The sequence below is a fragment of the Portunus trituberculatus genome, chromosome 44 (genome assembly GCF_017591435.1).
Source record: "Portunus trituberculatus isolate SZX2019 chromosome 44, ASM1759143v1, whole genome shotgun sequence".
In the NCBI taxonomy this organism is placed as follows: Eukaryota; Metazoa; Arthropoda; class Malacostraca; order Decapoda; family Portunidae; genus Portunus; species Portunus trituberculatus.
The window spans coordinates 15,359,059-15,381,038 of record NC_059298.1 but is presented as its reverse complement, the minus strand read 5'-3'; the positions used below and the strand labels follow the sequence as shown (position 1 = coordinate 15,381,038).

Here is a 21,980-nt window from a genome sequence, read left to right as displayed (position 1 = left end):
AGAGAGAGAGAGAGAGAGAGAGAGAGAGAGAGAGAGAGAGAGAGAGAGAGAGAGAGAGAGAGAGAGAGTTTAAAATTTTGTCAATTTTCAAGGGCCCATCTCTCATAGCAGGCTTATTTGGACCATGACTGGCTAATTTGGACCATTCAGTGGTCTATTTGGCCCTTGTCCCTGGCTTATTCAGTCCTCAAAACCATAACAAACAACTCATTTTCATTAATTCAATAATAAAACGTAAAAGGAAAATGGATAAGCTTTAAAATTAGATGTCACCAATCTTGTCAAGCCAGATACTGTTATATTGAAAAAAGGATAAAAAAAAAATAGAGCTAAAAGCAAAAAAGAGTAAAATGCAAAAGCTCCAAAAATAGGAGGCTAAGATGAGGCATACAAAATAGAGAGTAAAAGATAGACAAAGATTATGATAAGTAAACAGCAAGTTAAAAAAATATATACATCTAAAAACCAGGAATATAAAACTTAAACAAATGCATTACCATATCCTCATGGAAAATGGATAAAATACATGTTTTTACTTGGGCACTTTACACTTGTAAAATACTCTTTCTCCACAACAAAAAGGATGTGGCATCACAAATACCATTACAAGATCTTCGTGATTTAAACAGTTAAACAATTGTGTGTTTCCGCATTGAAGGTGTTACCAGCTGTCACAGGAGTGGCACACAATGGTCTAATGATTGTCTGCCACAATCTTACTGCATTCCTACCTGGCAGCTGGTTACAGGCAATCCCCGCTTAATGAAGGGGTTACGTTCCTAAAAAACACTTCGATTATAACAAGTTTAACCCCTGACTTGAACTTCCACTGAGAGTAAGCAAAGCGAGAGTGCATCATAGTACAGTGAAAGGTTTAATGTAAGTAAAAATTATGAAGTTTAACATTTAGGCAGTTAAATTCAAGTTATTATAATGTACACTAATGTACCTATGTATGTACATAACTTTATAACGTTTATGATCTTAAATTTATGAAGGGAGGGAGAATGAAACGGGAAAGACACTAACTGGCAACCTGTGGAATGTAAGTAAAGGGTGTATCATTGTACCACATACAAAACTTATGTACCACATTTCCACAAGGCTTTCCATTTTATCCATTGTAGAGTCATGAGTTCAGGTGATTTTTTTAGCTTGCAAGGAAGATACGGTCTCACCAGCCTTCTTGATAGAGTCTGCTGATTTGAAAATAGTAGAGACAGTATATGGAGTCAAGATGGTGGAGAGCACTGCTATTAGTTTTCTCGCCTCTCTCGTGTCTGTGAATAATATCCAGCTTCACTTCGAGAGTAAGAGACTTCCTGTTCTTCTTAGGAACGCTAGGCCACATTGCAGGGCGTTTTGGTGGTAAGTTGAGTGAGTGAAGACAAGCTGCTGCTGACGCTGTTATGGGAGTGAGCGGTGCGTGTGTTGTCCATGAGGCTTGATCTTGATCTTGATCTTGATTCTACAGGTGTCCCAGGATTTCTCCTGAGGCAGGCCTTAGTATTTGCAGCTCCTGGTGTATTCAAAAACTTGTCGGCTTGCGTGATACGGTGGGGCTTTCAAACTTGGAAAAAATTACCTGGATAAAACTTCGTTAAAACGAGTTTGGTGTTCGTTAAACAAGCAGATAGTAGTAAAATGAAACCTTCATTGTAGCGAAATTTTGTTGTGTGAACCTTCGTTAAACGGGGGTTGCCTGTATTTGTACCAATGATGTTTTATTTTTCATCCACTCTGAAAGAATCAAGATTGATCAGAATCAGCCAAAGATGTGATCCAAATCCAATCACAGCCATATCATTTTGGTTATGCATTAACTGAAGGAAAGAATATCTTCCTACAATCATTCCTTAGCCTTTCAAGTTAGGTTAAGGTAGTTTGCTTTGGAGATCTCAATTCAATTGGGTCAGGTTTAGTTAATTCTGTCCAAAGAAGACTAGGTTATGTTAGTGAGGCTAACTAGTTAAGGTTAAGTTGGGTTTAGTCTATCTTTTATCAATCTGCAATGGAATTGATATATACCATCAATCAATCCATTACATTTCTCACCACAAAAATATAAGCCACATCAGCAATTCATTAGCTGGGTGAAACTCCAAACTGACCCAAAATAATCTCATCCAGGATTGTAGGATTGTATTTTATGCGTTACTTGTAAGAGGTAGCAATGTGAATTCATTTATTCAATAAAGCCGACTTGGCACCTAAGTTCCCACGCATCGCCCCTCAGTATGGTGTCATGGCTTGCCCCAGGAACGTCTCGTCCCTTCACAAGCTGCCCTGTACTTCTCTTCCTACCGCAGCAATAAAGGACCTACTTTACTTCGGTGTATCCATGGCCTTTCCCACCACATAGAGGACATATGGATACCTATACAACGAGCAAGTTGTCCGACATGGTGCAGTGAGAGTAGCTGCATGGAAGAAATTTGCCGGCAGATGGCTAACGCGTCCCCCGCCACCCTTCAGCCTTCGAGTGTTGTGTAGTGCTAGTGTCAGTGCAGTGTTTCGACAGTGTCGTGCGGTGCTAGTGGCAGTGCAGTGTTCCTCGGTGATTTGCGTGTGCTTGCAGAGAAACAGCAAGGCAGACGGCAAACATCGTCCAGCGAAGTAGGAGCGCATGTGTCATACCCCGACTCAGCGCAGTGTCTGGTTAGACACTGCCCGGCAGCCCGAGTGCCCCACAGGATGCAGAAGCAGCTTCATCGGTGTTGCCATACACAGAGCACCCAGCACTGCCCCACGTACACCACCGACATGCACAGATACATGCACACCACACACTGCATTCAGCTTCAGGGTACAGTCTGTACAGTCTTATGTACAGTGGGCGCAAAAATAAAGTTTACCCCTGTAACGCGAAAATAAAGTTAACGCATAATTCGCCGGCCACTTTGTATTTGAATTACCCGCGATGTGAGTGGTGGGAGGAGCGTGATATGACGCGTGCTTCCCCTCCGCCACCTTACACACCACTTCTGACACTTGAGTCAGTTAGTGCGCTCTCAGAGCTGAAGGAGAGCACACCTATGATGCACTGCCCCACGGGCCCTCACTTTCCGCCCACGCACCAAACACAAAACCACACCAAACACTACCACAGCATCACAATGGGTCGGAAGAAGCTTACAATGGAAGAAAAGGCCGGGCCCTTGCCCTAATAGAGCAGGGAATGCCGGTGAAGCACGTTGCTGCCGAATTAAATGTCAGCAGAGTGTCCCTCTTCAAGCTTAAAAGTCCGCTGCGTCCCTGCCTACCGGCACGTTACCACCTCGCAAACTGGGATGTGGGCGCAAGAGAAAACTTCAGAGAGGACTGACAAGATGTTGGTGAGAGAGCTGAAGCAAAATCCATCCATTACAGCAGCAGAATTGAAGAAAAAACACCCAGACCTGCTCCAAGATGTCGCTGTCCGTACGTTGCAACACCGCTTGCAAAAAGACCTCGGCCTGCCCTGCCGCCGTGCTGCCAAGAAGCCGCTTCTCACAGACACCATGAGGAAGAAGAGACTGCAGTTTGCCAAGCAATACCGTGACTGGACACCTGAGCAATGGAAAAGTGTGATGTGGAGTGACAAGAGCACGTTTCGGCTCGTCAGGGGTGGCTCAAGCTTGGTAAGGCGGCCCAGCACCGTGAGCAGATATGACGCCCACTACACGGTCAAGACAGTTAAACACCCAGATAGCGTCATGGTATGGGCCTGTTTCAGTGGGAAGAGGGGCAGGGGAGGTCTCTACTTCCTTCCAAAGAACGTAACCATGAAGGGAGCCAATTACATCGATGTTTTGAAGGAACACCTGCTCCCGCATATGAAATTCACGGCACGGAATTTTTCATGCACGACGGAGCCCCGCACACAAGTCCCGAGCAGTAAAACAATTCCTTGATGAGCAAAACATCAAGGTTTTGGACTGGCCAGGTAACTCCCCTGACTTAAACCCCATTGAGAACGCCTGGAACAAGATGAAAAACGACCTAGCCAAGTCGCGCCCAACATCAATCGTCCCCCTGAAGGAGGCTCTGAAGAAGATGTGGGTGACAATGGACGTCTCATACTTAGAAAATTTAGCAATATCTATGCCAAAGCGGATCGAACAGGTGCTCAAAACTCGAGGGAACATGACAAAGTACTAATTGTATCAATAAGGACACAATATAACGAACTTTAAACCTATTTTCGTGTTTTATAACCCAAAAAAGCATAGGGTAAACTTTATTTTTGCGCCCACTGTACTCTGTTGTACTCATGCCAGTTCAAGCCATTGAGGCGCTGGTCACGTAGTAATTTCCAGAGTCACCCTGAGTGATGCCGAAAGGCGGGAAGAAGGCAACACCACCACCCACACAGTTTGAGGAAGCCTCGCGGCAGTCTTCATCTCCTCCTTTGCCCTCAGCATCCATGGATGTGCAAGCACTTTTCCGATGGATGGCAGACAGGGAGGACGCAGCACAGGCCGAGAGGGAAGAACAGCGGCGAGAAGACGCAGCACGTTTCAAAGCTCTGCTAACAAGACTGGCGGCGCTTACACCACAGTCTTCGAGTACTGCTGGGAGCGCCTCTGCCCCACCAAGCCCACCTGTTGCACCAACGACTCCTAGAGCGGCTGTACAGTCCCCACCTCCTCTTCCTTCGGATGTTACGTACCAACAGTTCAGAGAATGGAGGCGGAAATGGGAAGATTACGCAACTATGGTGGACATCGCAAGCCTGCCCCGCCCCAAACAGTTGATCCAGTTATGGATGTGCCTTTCATTGGAGACTCAGAGAGTGCTGGAGCACATGCTACAGGCGCATCCAAGCTCCACTTCTTCTGTCGACGAGGTGCTCGATATTCTCCAGAAACACATCAAGGAATCCAGCAACAAGGCACTGAGGCGGCGGGCATTCACCACCTGCAAACAGGCTACAGGAGAGTCTTTCGCAGACTTCTTTGTGAGGCTCAAGAGTTTGTCTGAAGAGACTGATGTCTGCAAAGCTCACAGCACAGAGTGTAAAGAAGCCTGGCTCAAGCACGGATCCTCACTGGTGTGCAGGATGAGGAAGTAGTGCAGAAGATCATCGCCCTCGACACTGCTGCCACACTCGCGGACATTGTGACATTGTGCCGCTCCTACAAGGCCACCAGGACAGCTGCCTCGGCCCTACGTGCTCCTCCTGGAGTCCGTGCTGTCTCTCAGTACAGGAAAGACAAGAAGACAGACCATAGTACCACGGCAGACGCACGTTCAGCTGTGTCTTCACCGCCCCCTTCCTGCAGTAATTGCGGCAAGCAACAGCACGGCCCCAAAGGCTGCCCTGCTACGGAGGCAGTGTGCCACAGTTGTGGCACGACTGGGCACTGGTCACATACAGAAAAATGTCCAGCCAAGACTGTCCAATGCAAGGCATGCAGTCGATATGGACACTTCGAGAAACTCTGCAAGTCTTCCAGACCCAAGAGTCAACATTCTGCGAAACCCAAGCCTCAGAAGTCAAAGAAAAACGGCCATGCCACTATCCATATGGTACGAACACAGTCTCCGTCAGGGGTCCCCAGGTCTCCCATGCGAGTAGCATAAGCAGAGTCCAGTCAACTGCTCGGGTCAACCCCACGCCTTCTTCTACCATACGTGTGGTCGTCACACACAATGAGAGGTCAAGTAGCATGGAGGTGATACCTGACACAGGCGCCGACACCACGGTGATAGGCCCACAGCATCTCCAGCACCTGGGCCTCACGAGGCATAACCTACAACCGCCATACCCACTTGAGTACTACAACGCAGATGGGTCCAAGATGCCTGCTGCCTTGGGTTCCCTCCAGGTGGAGCTCACCTATGGCAAGTTGTCATGCTCGAGGTGGATTGATGTACAAGGTGCCCTTAGCACTCCCTTGCTCTTCTGGCAGCATTGCAGGGATTTAGGCATCATCGAAGGATTTTCCACGACAGATAACCGACACCGTTAGTACCATCGGCAGGATTCGGGAATCGACAAGTGCTACGCCAGTGGCCACTGTACAGTGCCACAGGCAACCAAACTCCGCAGTTGCCCCACCTCCAGCACCATCGCCATCACTCCCACTGCATGCCAACACATCTCCTGCAGAGGCCAAGGAGTACTTCCTCCAAGAGTATGCAGATGTTCTTGTGAAGAAGGGCGACCTACACAAGGCACCGCTGCAGCCTATGACGGGACCGCCTATGCGGATTCATCTCAGAGAAGATGCGTAGCCCTTCATCGTCCACACACCCCGGCTGATTCCCCGGGGATACCAAGACCATGTGAAGGCCGAGTTAGACTCCATGGTGGCACAAGGTATCATCACCCCAGCTGATGAGGACCCATCTCCTTGGTGCCACCCGATCGTTGTCGTCCCGAAGGTTGGGGGAGGCATACGCATCACCACTGACTTGTCGAAGTTAAACAGCCAGGTGTCCCGCCCGGTCCACCCATCGCCTACGCCATTCACAGCGATCAGGAATGTCGACTCGGAGGCCAAATACTTCACAACAATCGACGCTTTGTGTGGTTACTGACAAATCCGTCTGGCCGAGGAAGACCAACAACTTACTACTTTCATCACTCCTTACGGCCGCTTCCGTTACCTCCGTGGCCCCATGGGTTTTGCCGCCACTGGAGACACTTTCTGTCGACGTAGCGACCTGGCTCTGCAGGGATTGATGCAGTGTGTGAAGGTAGTAGACGATCTCCTGTTGTTCGACAAGGAAAACCTTTCACACCTCGGGTCAACAACGTTCTGGCAAGATGCAGGTCACATGGCATTACCTTAAACGCTGAGAAGTTTGTTCTGGCCGCTGAAGCGGCCTCCTTCTACAGCTACCAGCTCTCTCACGACGGCATCACAGCAGATCCTGGGAAGGTCCAGGCCATCACGGACTTTGTCAAGCCAGTCAACCTCACAGACCTACAGTAATTCATGGGCCTCGCAAATCAACTGGCTGACTTTTCTCCGGACATATCCGCCGCTGCTGCCCCACTCCGCCCGTTGATAAGCCCAAAGAAAGCGTTCGTGTGGACCCCTGACCACGACCAGGCTTTCGAACGTGTCAAGGCCTTGTCCAGTCCACCAGTCCTCGCAGCATTTGACCCTGACTTCCCGGCTGTCCTACAAACGGACGCTTCGTGCTTGTATGGCCTGGGATACGCCCTCCTACAAGACAACGGGGGAGGACACTTCTGTCTAGTACAGTGTGGCTCACACTTCTTGACGGATACGGAGACCCGCTATGCCACAACCGAGTTAGAGTTGCTGGCGGTAGTGTGGGCTATGAAGAAATGTATGTTCTACCTCATGGGTCTGCAGCACTTCACCCTTGTAACGGACCATCGCCCACTTGTCACTATCCTCAACAGCTACACACTAGATGCCATCGACAACCCACGTTTGCAACACTTGAAGAAGATAACAGCTTTTGCCTTCACCGCAACATGACGCCCGGGTAAAGAGCTGTGCATCCCTGATGCCCTCTCACGTTTCTCAGCGACCAACCCGACCATCGATGATGAAGCCCTTGATGCCGAAACCAGCTTCTCCGTCAGGAGCATTGTCACTTTGGGAGCAGTCAAGTCCCTGGCCACCACGGCTACTGACAGCAACCAAGCGATGGAGGAACTTCAGCGGGCGGCCCATGAAGATCCTGCCTACGTTGAGCTCCTTCAGCGCGTTAGGCAGGGATTCCAAAGCGACCGCTATGCCCTACCAAATACTCTTCGCCCATATTGGAAACTACGTGAGGACCTGTACTGTGAGGAGGACCTCGTCTTGAACGGGGCTAGAGTTGTTGTTCCGACTGCTCTTCGCCGTTGCACCCTGGTTCACCTGCATGACAGCCAACGAGGAGCCGAGGCTACGAAACGCCAAGCTTGACAGGCGGTGTACTGGCCCGGCATTGACACAGACATTGTGAACACAGTCCACGCCTGCGCACCATGTCAAGTGATGCAGCCAAGCCAGCAGCGAGAACCCCACCTCTGCGATGACACCCCCACCAGGCCCTTCGAGTCAGTGTCAGCTGACTTCTTCTCTACCGCGGGGAAGTCCTTCCTTGTGGTCGCTGACCGACTGTCCGGCTGGCCTGTTGTGGTGTCTTGTGTTACTTTCCGCACATAACATACTCCACTACCATCACCTACTCCACTTGCTACCTCGTTCGCCACCTCTCCACCTTCCCTCCACGTCACCATCTCATGAACCTTCCACGTCACCGTCTCATGAAGCCTCCACGTCACCGTCTCATGAAGTCCCGCTACTGTCCAGAAGTTGGATTCACGTGGCCCCATTCCACTCAAGTGGAAGTGTTAAGCGAGCTCCCTGATTTCTGGAAGTCAGTCGAGGTCAAGGCCTCAACCAATGCAAGAAAAACAAATGCAACTACAGGCAGAAAAAGAAGCGAAAGAGATGCAACTACAGGCAGAAAAAGAAGTGAAAGAGATGCAACTACAGGTAGAAAGAGAAGATATAGAGAGAAAATTTCAGTTACAACTTAAAAGGCAGGAAAAAGAGTTAGAAATTCAGGAGTTAACCCTACAAAATGGCTAAGTTTACAGGGGAAGAAATAGATATAAAGAAAAAATTGGCAAGCTTTAATCCTGCTACAGCTGCTCCTCTAGTTCCCCCTTTTGATGAATCTGATGTTGATGGGTCATTTCACACCTTTGAGAGCATTGCTAATAGGAATAAATGGCCCAAGGATCAGTGGGTGTCTCTCCTTGTCCCTAAGCTAGTAGGAAAAGCTTACAGGGTATACAACGGCCTTAGTGATGAGGTAGAGTATGAAGAGATCAAAGGTAACATTCTAGACGCCTACTCTATCACTTCTGATGGATAGACAACAGTTCTGAAAGTATGTGAAACCAGACTCTCACACTTATGTTGAATTTGCTTGTGAGAAACTAAGATAATTTAAGAAATGGTTAGCCGCTCTTAACATTACCACCTTTTCGGAGTTGCTCAATCTAATGGTCCTGGAAGAATGGAAGAACAAGTTACCCTTTAATATTCTGAGGCATGTGGAAGAACGGGGAGAGAGTGATCTTGTGTCTGCCGCTAAAGTGGCTGATGCCTTTGCTTTGTTGATGGGATCCCTGGGTAGTAGAGGTCGTGGTTCACTATCTAATGTTAGGTCCTCCTTTGGGGAAGGTTTTGGGGCGCGGGTGGTAAGCCGACCGGATTCTCGCCAAATGCATATAATTCCCCTGGTGTACATACTGTAAGAAGCCAGGTCACACGATCCAAAATGTAGACACCCAAATTGCAAGGCCTCTCAACGTCAACTTTCTTTTGTGGCCCCTAAACCTAACACATTTGAGAACAAGAAACCAGTGGCCCTAGCTAACCCTGTCAACTCTCCTCTAGAACTTTATGACTCGTACATGTATCAAGGTAAAGTGTCCCTGACTGATGGTAAAGACAAGGCAATAAATGTCAAGGTTCTGCGTGATACAGGTGCTGCCCAATCCATCTTAAGGGAAGATGTCATCCCTAACATCAAACAGGCTTTCACTGGGGAGAAGGTGATCCTTACAGGTCTCGAATCACAGCTCTCCTATCCCTTGGCTAAAATTAGCTTACAGTGCCCTTTCATTTCAGGAGAGGTTGAGGTAGCCATTAAACCTGGTGAACTGCCAGTACCGGGGTACATCTTGTACTGGGTAATGATCTTGCGGGTAACTTGGCTGTTCCAAACTTAATTGTTCTTGATTCTCCCTTAACAGAAAGTCCCACTAAGACCCTGGACGAAACATCCCTCACTTCTTCCCAGTGTGTGCAGTCACCAGGTCTCAGTCCAAGTCCCCTGCCCTTTCACCACCTCCTCCACCAATGATTGCCTCTACTGACAACTTGTACAATAACATCATTTCAAAGGAGAATTTGATTAATGCTCAGGAACAGGATCTCACTTTGGCTAAGATCAGACATGTTGCCAGTGAGACAAAGGATATGTCTAAATTGCCTTGTTTTTATTATCAGGAAGGAGTCCTGATGCGTGCCTACAGACCTCCTGAACTGAAACAACTAGACACCTGGTCAGAAACACATCAAGTTGTCATCCCTTGTCTGTAAGACCAGCCATTATAGAACTAGCTCATGATGGATTGTCAGGTCATCTAGGCATCCAAAAACCTACAAGAAGGCTCTTCAACATTTTTTTGGCCAGGAATGAAAAAGGATGTGTCACACTATGTAAAAACATGTCACATATGTCAAATTGTGGGTAAGCCTAACGAACGCCTTGTGCCAGCTCCTCTGACGCCTATTCCAGTTCAGACGGAGCCCTTCGAAAAGATCGTTCTAGACTGCGTAGGGCCCTTACCCAAAACCAAACGAGGGAATCAGTATTTGTTAACCCTCATGGATCCCACTACCAGGTACCCTGAAGCATTCCCTCTTAAGAACATCACATCAAAGACCATTGTAAAACATCTAATACATTTTTTCACCTCGGTAGGAATTCCAAAACAAATTCAGTCTGACAAGGGTAGCAATTTCACTAGCAATTTTTTCCAACAGATAGTGAATGAGCTAAACATCGACCATGTAACCTCCTCGGCTTACCACCCCCAATCCCAAGGCTGTCTGGAGTGGTTTCACCAAACATTAAAATCCATGATGAAGAAGTATTGCTTGGAGCATCAAGGAGACTGGGATGAAAGTATCTCTTTCCTTCTCTTCGCCTTAAGAGAATCTCCACAAGATTCTTTAGGTTACTCCCCTCTTGAATTACTCTATGGTAGACAGATCAGGGGGCCTCTCAAAATATTAAAGGATCAAGCCCCAGTGTGTCTGACTACATCAGTAACCTTAAGAATAAAATCAGTGAAGTCAGATCTTTAGCCAAATCAAACTTCCTCAAATCTCAAACTAAAATGCAACAAAATTCTCTTCCCAAACCTGTAATGATAATTTTCAAACCAAGAGAAAAGGTTTCACTTTTTCTCCCCACTCCAGGCAATGCTCTTCACAGTAAGTTCATGGGGCCTTATGTTGTGGCTCAAAAACTAAGTCCATTAAACTATGTGGTCCACACTCCTGACCGTCGTAAGGATTCCCAACTAGTTCATATTAATCTAATGAAACCTTACCACTCCAGAGAACCAGAGGACGACTTGTCTCGCACTGTACCTGTATGTCTGGTAGGGAAGGAGTCTGGTCCTGTGCCCCCGAGGAAGAGTCCGACATCGAATTCCTCTTCTCGTCACCTAAAGGACGCCCCTCAAACAGCCAAATCATGTCCAACCTTGATGAGGTTTTTCTTTCCTTAACACCTTCACAACAGTCTGATCTTAAAAAGTTATTGCTAGACTTTTCAGAAATCACAGGTGACCTTCCAGGACTTTGTACTACTATCCAACATGATATAACATTAATATCTAATGACATCAAGCCTATAAGACAACCAGCCTATCGCATTTCACCCATTAAAAGAGACTTGATGAAAAAAGAGGTAGACTATCTGCTCTGTCATCACCTTGCAGAACCTAGTATATCCCCCTGGGCTTCTCCCTGCCTGTTAACATCTACGCCAGATGGTAGTAGTCGATTTTGCACTGACTACAGGAAATTAAATAAAGTGACGGTGCCAGACTCCTACCCATTGCCCTTGATAGAGGACCTTATAGATAGCATAGGAGTAGCTAAATTTGTAACCACTATAGATATACTTAAAGGTTACTACCAGATTCACCTCTCGGACGAGGCCCGAATAATATCCACCTTCATCACCCCCTTCGGGCTATACCAATACACAGTGATGCCCTTCGACTTGTCTAATGTTCCCGCCACCTTCCAGAGAGCTACAAATTACATCACCCAGGACTTGGAGGGAACATGCCTATATGAACGACCTGGTGGTGACCCGTCTCCGGAGGCTGATGGGTCAGTTGCAGGAAGCCGGTCTTACAATCAACTTGGCCAAGTCCACCTTCGGGAAGTCCACAGTGGTCTACCTGGGACATGTGGTGGAGAACGGCAAGGTCTGCCCCAAGACAGCCAACGTAGAGGCCATCCTTAGCTTCCCTACCACCAGGAAAGCTTTCATGAGGTTCTTGGGGATGGCTGGTTTCTACAGACAATTCTGTAGGAACTTCTCCACCCTGGCCGCCCCCTGACAGACCTTATCAGCACTTCCGTCCCCTTCCACTGGACTCCGACCTGTCACCAAGCCTTCCAACATCTTAAGGCGTTCCTCTCCTTGGAGCCAGTGATCTGGATGCCAGATCACTCCCACCCCTTCCATCTACAAGTGGATGCGAGTGGAGTTGGAGTGGGTGCTGTCCTCCTACAAGCGGACCCCACAAGCGGCATCCTCCATCCCATCGCCTATCACTCCGCCAAGCTGAAGAAACACCAACTCAACTACTCCACCATCGAGAAGGAGGCTCTGGCACTCGTCCTGGCGCTCCAACGTTTTGAGTGCTACCTTCATCCTGGTCCTCAAACTACGAAGGTCTTCACCGATCACAACCCTCTGGCCTTCCTTCACACCATGAAGAACCGAAACCAACGCATTCTTAGGTGGGCATTGCTAACTCAACCCTTCAACTTGGAAGTCCACCATATCAAGGGGGTGGACATCATCGCTGACGCCTTATCAAGATCTCCGGTCTCACCTCCTTCGTGAGCCCATTACAGAGGTCTTAGGGGGGAGGAAATGTTATGGCCCGCCCGTAACATACTCCACTACCGTCACCTCCTCCGCTTGCTACCTCGTTCGCCACCTCTCCACCTTCCCTCCATGTCACTGTCTCATGAAGCCTCCACGTCACCGTCTCATGAAGTCCCGCTACTGTCCTGAAGTTGGATTCACGCGGCCCCATTCGACTCAAGCGGAAGTGTTAAGCGAGCTCCCTGATTTCTGGAAGTCAGTCGAGGTCAAGGCCTCAACCAGTGAATACAACGCCTCTTGGACTACCGTGGGATCCACCTCACCCAGCACTTCACCACTACGACACCTCATAAGTATCACATCCCCTCGTCCCGTTTTTTCCACATTGCGTCCATATAGGTTTAGTATTATTGTTAGGTATTAAGTTGGGTTCTTTATTGTTGTATTTATTTATGTGTTGTATATATATATATATATATATATATATATATATATATATATATATATATATATATATATATATATATATATATATATATATATATAGTAAGATCCCGAGTTACGTCAGAGTTACGTTCCTGAAACATGACGTAAGTCGATTTTATACGTAACTTGAGTTTTTGTACTTTCAAAGCATATTAACGAGTTTTCAACCAATAATTTTTTATGATTATTCAGGTAAGTAAAAGGTTATATTGTTATATTGGTATATTATTTACAACTATGTAGGAATATATTGATAAGGGCCACGAACGCGAAGGACTGCAGGTTGCCGAGAGGGGCAGCCTGAGGCCGCCAGGAGGGTGGGCAGGTCGAATGTTGTGACGCCCAGGCCGGACAGCTGGGAGCTTTGTGGAGTGCAGTAGGAGTAGAAGCGTTATATAAGTAAAAGGTTATATTGTTATATTATTTACAAGTATGTAGGAATATGAAACACAACCTTGTTTTTGTTGTTGATTAGGGCCACGAACGCGAAGGACTGCATGTTGCCAGAGGGGTGGACGCCTGAGGCCGCCAGGAGGGTGGGCAGGTCGAATGTTGTGACGCCCAGGGCGGACAGCTGAGAGCGTAGTGCAGTGTGGTGGGAGTAGAAGCGTGGGCAGTGGGGCAGGAAATGCAATAGGAAAGGGCAATAGGGATCAGCAGACAAGCGCAGACGGTGCAAGTGAGCTGCGAGTGTCGTGTGGCCCAGGCGAAGGCTCCGGAGTTGTTATTGTTGTGATAGGTGCGTGAGCCCTTAAGGTCGTCAACCTCCCCGTTGTCATGGTAACGGGCTTCCCATTTTCTTCTTCACTCCCTTACACACAGCTGCTGCCTCCCTTCTCATGTCTTTTAATTATGTCCTCTTTTTCTTGTAGCGTAATGGTTTTCCTTTTCTTAGCATCACTGCTATCACTCAGGAGTTTTTTTTTTTTTGGTGCCATTGAGCAAGATACTAAGATAGATGTAGGAACACTCTTGCCAGGGGCGACGGTGTGGTGGAACTGAGGTACGTAGATTGTTTTTGTATTCAAGCATGAGGTGGGCAGTGTGGTGGATAACCACTAGTGACGCCTGGTGGCCAACAATAACAATAAACCCCGCGCTTTACGATTTAAAAAATTTTCAGTTTTTTAAATCTTAAATTGCCTTATAGTGGACTGACGTAAGTGCGAGTTTGACGTAACCCGAGACCGACGTAACCCGGGACCTTACTGTATATATATATATATATATATATATATATATATATATATATATATATATATATATATATATATGTATATATGTCAGTTTCATGTGTTTCATGTTATATATCTATGTGTATGTCAGTTTCATTATTATTGGATTATTAAATGGCTCCTAAAGTGCCCCCCTTTGCATTTCCTCACCAGTTGAACCTGCAGTGTTTTTTCTTGTTGTTATTATTCACCGGCTCCCCGATGCCAATCTTACCCATTTAACCAGTGAACGTAACACTTGTGGTGTGGATACTACTTCTTCGGCAACTATTCATCACTTCAGGCAGCTCTTTTGTGACCTAGGAGTGCCAGTTCGCCTTCGCACGGACGGCGGCCCACAGTTTGTCAGCCAGGAGTTCACTGCCTTTCTGGAGCGCTGGGGAGTCCACCACAACATGTCGACGCCCCACTACCCACAATCGAACAGTCAAGCAGAGGCTGTTGTGAAGTCTGTTAAGCACCTCATCCAGAAGGTGGACCCTACTGGAAATCTGGATTGTGAGGCGTTCGACAGGGGCCTCCTCGAGCTTCACAACACCGCGAACCACACCGGTCGCTCCCTATCCCAGATCCTCTACGGTCACCCTCTTCGCTCTTGTGTCCCAGCTCACGCAAAGGCTTTCCAAAAGCAGTGGCAGGCCAGAGCAGAGAGCTGTGATCGTTGGGCTACAGTTCACCTACAAGATAATATGGCCTGGTACAACGCACACGCCCGGCCTCTCCCACCGCTGGAGCTCGATGCCATAGTCCATGTCCAGGACCCAACGACGAAGCGCTGGGATAAGGTCGGCACCGTCATGGGCATCGGCAAGTCCCGTGACTACCTTGACAAGATGCCCAGCGGTCGTACCTGGTGGAGGAACCGCCGCTTCCTTCGCCCGTCCATGTCCCCGCCCGAGGACCGGCCGCCCACAGAGGCCAACCCACCCGGAGCAGAATCACCCCAGTCCGCTCTGCCCCGTCGCTCAGCACGCATCAAGGACAGGAGAGACGCTCAAGACACTGTGTGCTATGAGCGTGAAGGGGGGAGGGAGATGTAGGATAGTATTTTATGTGTTACTTGTAAGAGGTAGCTATGCGAATTCAGTTATTCAATAAAGCGAAGTTGGCACCTCAGTCCCCGCGCATCGCTTCTCAGTGTGGTGTCACGGCTTGCCCCGGGAACGTCTCGTCCCTTCGCAAGCCGCCCTGTACTTCTTTTTCTACCGCAGCAATAAAGGACCTACTTTACTTCAGTGTGTCCATAGCCTTTCCCACCACGTAGAGGACATATGGACACCTACACGACGAGCAAGTTGTCCCACAAGGATTAAGACTGGTGAGAGCAAGGCTTAGCATTATTTCATAGTACATAAATTTTTTAAATATTAAGACAAGGTATGGCACTATATTTACTAATGTTCTTGGTTCTGAGCCCTCAAAATTACCTAACCTAAACTAGCATTAGCTAACCTAACCATAATGCTAGGTTAGGTTTGGTAATGTTGGGTATGTTAGGTAAGTTGTGGCAAAGGCATAATATTATACAGGTCCCTCTCGCTCCCTTCCCGGCTCCCCCTTAGCTGCCCTTTCACTGATTTGACATCACATATATGAAGCCACGCTATTGGTCAAAAAGGGAAAGAGGGAGAAAAGATATAATAAATGGAGGAAATGGTAATAAAACTAGAAGTAATGAATAAAGGAATAGGAGGAAATCAAAATAAAAAAAACAGATAGAAAGAAAAATGGATAATGAATAGATGAGGATAATGAATATAGATATAGGAGGAAATGGTAATGAGAATGACAACGAATAAGAGAATAGGAGGAAATGGGAATAAGAATGGTGTCTCACAATGTAATTGTGATCAAACACACACACACAAAATGCTGTCTGTTGTCTCGCAATGCCTAAGAATGTCAGAATGTAGGGAGAAAAAAATCCCCAAGGCCATCTTGTGACATAAATGTACTTCCTTCATTTATTATCCCTTTTTTCGTTGTTTTATTACCATTTCATCCTTTCCCCATATTCATTACCACATTCTAATTTCCATTTCCTCCTATTCCTTTATTCATTATCATTCTCATTACTATTTCCTCCTATTCCCTTAGTCGTTAACCTCTTCTATTCGTTATCCATTTTTCTTTCAATCTGCTGTTTTATCACCATTTCCTCCTACACCATTATTCACTACCATATTTTCATTCCCTTTTCCTTCTATTCCTCTATTGGTTATCCAACCAATAGCGTGGCTTCATGTATGTGACGTTCAATCAGCTGAGTGAAACAGCAGCGAAAGGGGAGCCGGAAACATGGATAGTGAGAGAGATCTGTATATTAGGCCTGCCTCAGTTGTTAGGTTAGGGGGTTTAAGTTAGGTTAAGTAAAAATTAGGTTAACTCTGGTTTGGTCAAATATATGTTAAGCAAAAATTAGGTTATGAGAGGTTAAAGTTTGGCTGAAATTTGATTAGCTTAGGCATAGTTAAATAGTAAATCTTAATATTTTCCAAAATTTACATTAATATTCTATAAATGATAGCTGTAATACCCATATCACTCATCAACACCAATGGATTATTATTTGCAAGGGAAGGAGGTATCTCTTAACTTTAATTATCTGTCTCGGCCACGGCAAGGGCGAGGCCCGCCGCCCACCAGATCATATCAAACAACCCAGTCTTACAGGAATATAAACATAATGTGCCATTTTCACAATAATTTCCTCTAAATGTAATTGCATGCATATTTTCCACTAAAAGTCTACTACCACCTTTCACAGGGAGTTGAGAAAGCTACCACAGAATGTCCGGAACAAACTAACACGGTCAGGGTCACAGCGTCCTTCCTCCACCTGCTGGCTGCTGCACCACTATTACAGGCAGGTGTACAGAGGCTGTACCACAATCATATTAAAAGACAGCTTTTCTTACCACCACAATGTAGGCAGGGCGCTGGACCAAATACTGTCAGAACGCACAACGCAAGCTACAGCCGCAGACAACACCTTTATCTTAACATTTCACTGCGTGTGTACACCAATATAACAAACAACCACTGTGCACTGTGCAGTGTATGATCTGATCTTGATCTTGATGTTACAGGTGACGCAAGAATTTCTTCTGCGTCAGGCCTTTGTATCGGCAGCGCCTGTAGGGAAAATACGAAAAAACACAAACAACAAAGAGGACAATGATCATCTTTCACACCACTAGTTCCTGCATCTAGCACGCCACATTCTCTCCAGGAACTCTTTCACAGCCTTAATCATCCTTCCATTCGTCTCCCCACAGAGTCCCAGCAGCACCACCATCCATTCCCTTCCTGTCATCTCCACTCTGTCATGCCCCAGCTCCCTCAGCACCACTTGCATCATCTCATACCTGTCTCTGGCATACTTCACACACTCCAGCACCACATGCTCTACCGTCTCATCCTCTCCCATGTCACACATCTGGCACACTTTGCTGCGGACTCAGACCATCTATAATTCCTTGCATTCACATCCATGCACTGTGCCCTAGCTCGGAAGAGAAGATCCCCACCCAGGCTTCCATCATACCACTTTTCATACATGGGGGCCTCTTTCTCTCTGTGCCATTCCAAGGTACTCTTTTGCTCAATCCTATTCTTCCAGTCACTCAGTCCCACACCTTTCACTACTCTGTCTATCTCACTCCTCCACTTCCTTACACCCCATTCTCTACCATCTCCATTACTAACTATCATACTCCAGTCCTTCTCTAAGTACCTTCCTTCTACCTGCTGAAAAGCCCAACTAGCTATTAGACCACTCTTCACCACCATCCTGACACACTTTTTCCCCCACTTGCTACTCCTGACATTCCACAGAAACACTTTTCTCACTATTCTAGCATCATTCATTCGCTCTAACCTAGCCTTATGCCGTAGGGTCGCTTTTACATACCTTTCTCTAAAAGTGCTCCAACCCATGTCTCCCCTAAGGGCCTCTACTGCTGCATATCTAGGTGCATTAAGTGCCATTCTTGCAACTCTATTCTGCCCTATTTCTAACTTTTCTAGTTCACTTTCATTCCATGCAATCACATCCATACCATACATGATGCTCCTCGGAACAGCCACGCTCTTCCAAACTGGGACGGGATGAGCAGAGCATCAATGTTTCCAACGGGGAACCGATCTTACCTTTACAATGGTGTGCATAGTAACTAAGATGGCAGTAAAATTAAACACGATTAAATGTATTTAGACAAATACATGTTATTTTCCTAACATGTAACGTATTTTATATATTTTCACATATGTCTTAAGGGAGCTCTAAAATGCTACCCACCCACGTATACCTCTCCATGATCGAATAGTCTTGTTCCTTGAATCTACCTACATTTCACTATACCCCATACATTCAAAGGGAGTTAACATCAGGAGAGTTTTCATGCCACTTCAAAACAGTCAACCCATTTTTTTTTTTTTTTTTTTTCTTTCTTTTTCTTTTTTTTTTTTTTTTTCCTATTTTCTCGGGTAGGTATAAGTATATGACATGGAGCAAAATCTTGTTTAAGACTGCTTCCTCGAATAAGGGAAGTTTTCTACGACGAGAATTTCTACAGCGAGAAGAGGAAATCTTTTGTCACTGGTTATGCATGAAATATTTATAAGAAGCATTGAGTCCCATGTTAGACCTACTATGTTGTTCTATTATATATATGTACATATAAATGAGAAACTTCATGAATAAAAATAGCAAAGTGGTTAAGCCCACTATCTTTATTTTCTCTTACTTTCTTTCACCCCTTCTCTTCCCACCCACTTTTTCTTTCTATCCTTTCACCCCCCTTAAAAAAAAAAAAATGGTCAAAGGCAACATTGACATTCGAAACAGCAGTATCCAGACCCCTAATAATGATTGAGCACTTGCTCTCTCTCTCTCTCTCTCTCTCTCTCTCTCTCTCTCAACTAATAGCAAGTCCACGATTGAGGAGACAGAGGAAGTAACAGTACTGGGAATAGTGGGAATATTGATTGTTATGAACAGCCTGCCCTGACACTCGGAACTCACACTGTTCACTTTTTATCTATTTAGTTTTTAACTGTTCGGGACAATTGACGAAAGGCAGAGTTGTTTAGGTTGATGTTTACTATCGGTCTTTGTCATTAGTGCATGGTACAACTAAAAGGCCTGTTCACACAGGGCGGTTTCCACCGCGGGTCTGCCGCGCGTTTCACGCTGGCATCGTTCACACTACAAAAAAAAAAAAAAAAAAAAATTCTTAGAACGCCATTTGTTGATAATACTATGATTAAAGAACCATGAGTAGTATAGAGTGAATGTTTTGGTTGGAAATCTGGCACAATGGCAAACAACACCCTACGGGTCAGTACAATTTAGTTTTACTATAGGCGTTTTACGCCGCGGCGTAACCACGGCAGTTGACCCACTTTTATTTGTTTGTTTGTTTGTTTGATTGTTTTTTGCAGTCATATTATACAGTGTCAGGGTGGATGTGGAGGAAGTAGTGTGTTTGGTTGTTGCATCGCCGCTTGAAACGGCGCAAGCAGAGGCAAAGGCAACATTGGGTTCATTCAATTCTACATGACAGACTTACCACGGCATGTTTATCACCCTCTGTATCCTTCCTTGAGACAGCATGACAGAAAGTCTTTCAATCATTTTAGAATTTCGGTGAAATCCTTTGAGGACTTGCTGGAACTAATCAAGAGGACGTATCTGCACACAACACAAACTTTTTTTTTTTTATACCATGTGGGCTTTTCACGGGAATTTATGGGCTAAAGGAGATACCTTTTTGGGGTACCTCCTATCTCAAAGCCCACCCGCTAGGAAACCATTATCCCGAGTGAGGAAGCCCAGCCTACACTCGGACCGTGGACAGGATTCGAACCCGTGCGCTTGGAGACCCCTCGGATCCCAAAGCACGCATGGTTCCACTGTACCTTGTCATAACATTAAGATGAGTCCTTTATTTTAAGATTTATATAAAAAAAAATATTCATGTATATAACCAAAAAGAAAAAAAGTTACATATATAGTTCCAGTTGCCAGTAAATTGGACACAAATAAAATATTCATTTCTTGAAGTGAAAATACAGAGCAAAAAAAAAAAAAAAATACGTCACTCACTTTATATTATACTGTTATAGTATGCTCTTTCCGTAGCACACAGGTATGTAGGATTTCCGTCAATGTCAAACATATCAAAGGACGTTTTCCAATTTCACTGATTAATAGATAAGTGTCAAACTGACCCCTCTCCATTCCTCAGCAGAAAGCGGTACTGCAGTCATAGAATGGTATTACGTGACTTATAACGGGTAGAGCCCAAGATTGTCATGGTAACGCACATCCTGTTCTCTCAGTGGCTGGTGTACTGCCAGTAATGTCGCTCAGTACCCTCAAACCGCGCGGTGCACCCCCTGTGTGAACGATGTAAGGGCCCGGTCACACCGCCCGAACTTTGCTGGAGCGTCCCTTGAACGGTAGGGAGAGGGGGGGCTGATTTTCGACAACGCTCGTCACCGCGCACAAAATGGGAAAAAAAAATCGAAAACACTGGCGTTAGCTCAGCGGTGCACCGCTGAAGCCGGCGTTGCTTTACCGTTGGTTTAGCGGTAGCGTGCGTTGGTTTAGCGGTGACGCGAGCGTTGGTTGTTCAGTTGTTGGGCAAAACAAGAGTTCATCTGTGTACTCCTCAATGATAGCCTCTACTACTTCTCTGACTACCACACTGATGGTGTTGTGGGAAAGCCTCCAGGCATACTGTATGTTTCTGTAGGTGTTACCAGAGGCCAGGTGCCGTAGGGTGATTGCCACTTTGAGACCAGGTTCTAGGCTTGCACGGTAGTTGGTGTCTTGCTTGGTCAATCTGGGGGTCAGCCTCTGTACAAGTTCATCAAACATGGCTGGTGGCATCCTCATGAAGTGCTGGAGGGCTCGTGGATCCTCATTCCTCAGCTCCACCATCAGCTTGTCATACAGTCCATGTTCAGGCCTTCTCAGTATCCACTGTCTGACCCACACAACTCTGTCTCTCCTTCTTCTCTCTCTTCTCCTTCTGTCAACAGCTTGTTGCAATCTGAGGAGGTTCTGATTCTGCTGCTGGACTAGTGCACCAATCATAGCAAGTCTCTCAGTATCCATGGTGATACAGTTTTACTGTAACTTTGAGCAAATTCGATATAGATGAAATCTGAACTCAACGGCAGCTCGATTCCAAATGAGCTCCTGGTCCATTTCTCCCCATATATAGCAAAATTCTGGTCCCGCTCCGACACCTCTATATCAACGCCAAACCCAAAGTTCATCACTGCCATGGATCGCTGCTTCAACGCCGGACACCGTTCCAGCAACGCCGTGTCCGCTCGTAAAACGCTTATTTCTGCGTTGGCCTAGCGGACCCAAGCGTCCACGAACTTGCGTCTAGCGGTGCCAAACTTTGACTGGGCGTTGGTGGAGCGGGGGTGAACTTTGCCGGGGCGGAAAATTGCCCCCTCCTCACCGCTCGCAATATTTTGTGCACCTCAAAACTTTCGAAGCGGTAGAAGGGCCCCTCGAGAAACATCAGCGGTGGCCGAGCGTAAACGACGTTGCTTTAACGGGGGTCAATTTTTGTTAAACGGTGGTGAACGGTTACGAGCGGTGATGAATTTTTTCACCGC

At 46.4% G+C, this 21,980-nt stretch overlaps 2 protein-coding genes across 3 annotated transcripts in view; one reads left to right on the top strand and one right to left on the bottom strand.

The window, feature by feature from the left end:
• The window catches only part of LOC123519046 (protein SHQ1 homolog), a 73,558-nt gene that overhangs the window by 26,738 nt on the left and 24,840 nt on the right, over positions 1–21,980 (bottom strand). The window contains exon 1 of one of the 2 annotated variants that reach the window (XM_045280189.1): positions 17,255–17,411. The exons of the other annotated variant lie outside the window; for it this stretch is intronic. The gene's annotated coding sequence lies outside the window, so the exon portion shown is untranslated. Of the gene's footprint in view, positions 1–17,254; positions 17,412–21,980 lie in introns of those variants that run through there. 2 annotated transcript variants of the gene reach the window in all.
• On the top strand, positions 13,201–15,376 carry LOC123518729. The gene is made up of 2 exons (XM_045279730.1): positions 13,201–13,205; positions 14,563–15,376. The coding sequence occupies exons 1-2, from the start codon at positions 13,201–13,203 to the stop codon at positions 15,374–15,376; spliced, it is 819 nt and encodes a 272-aa protein (XP_045135665.1).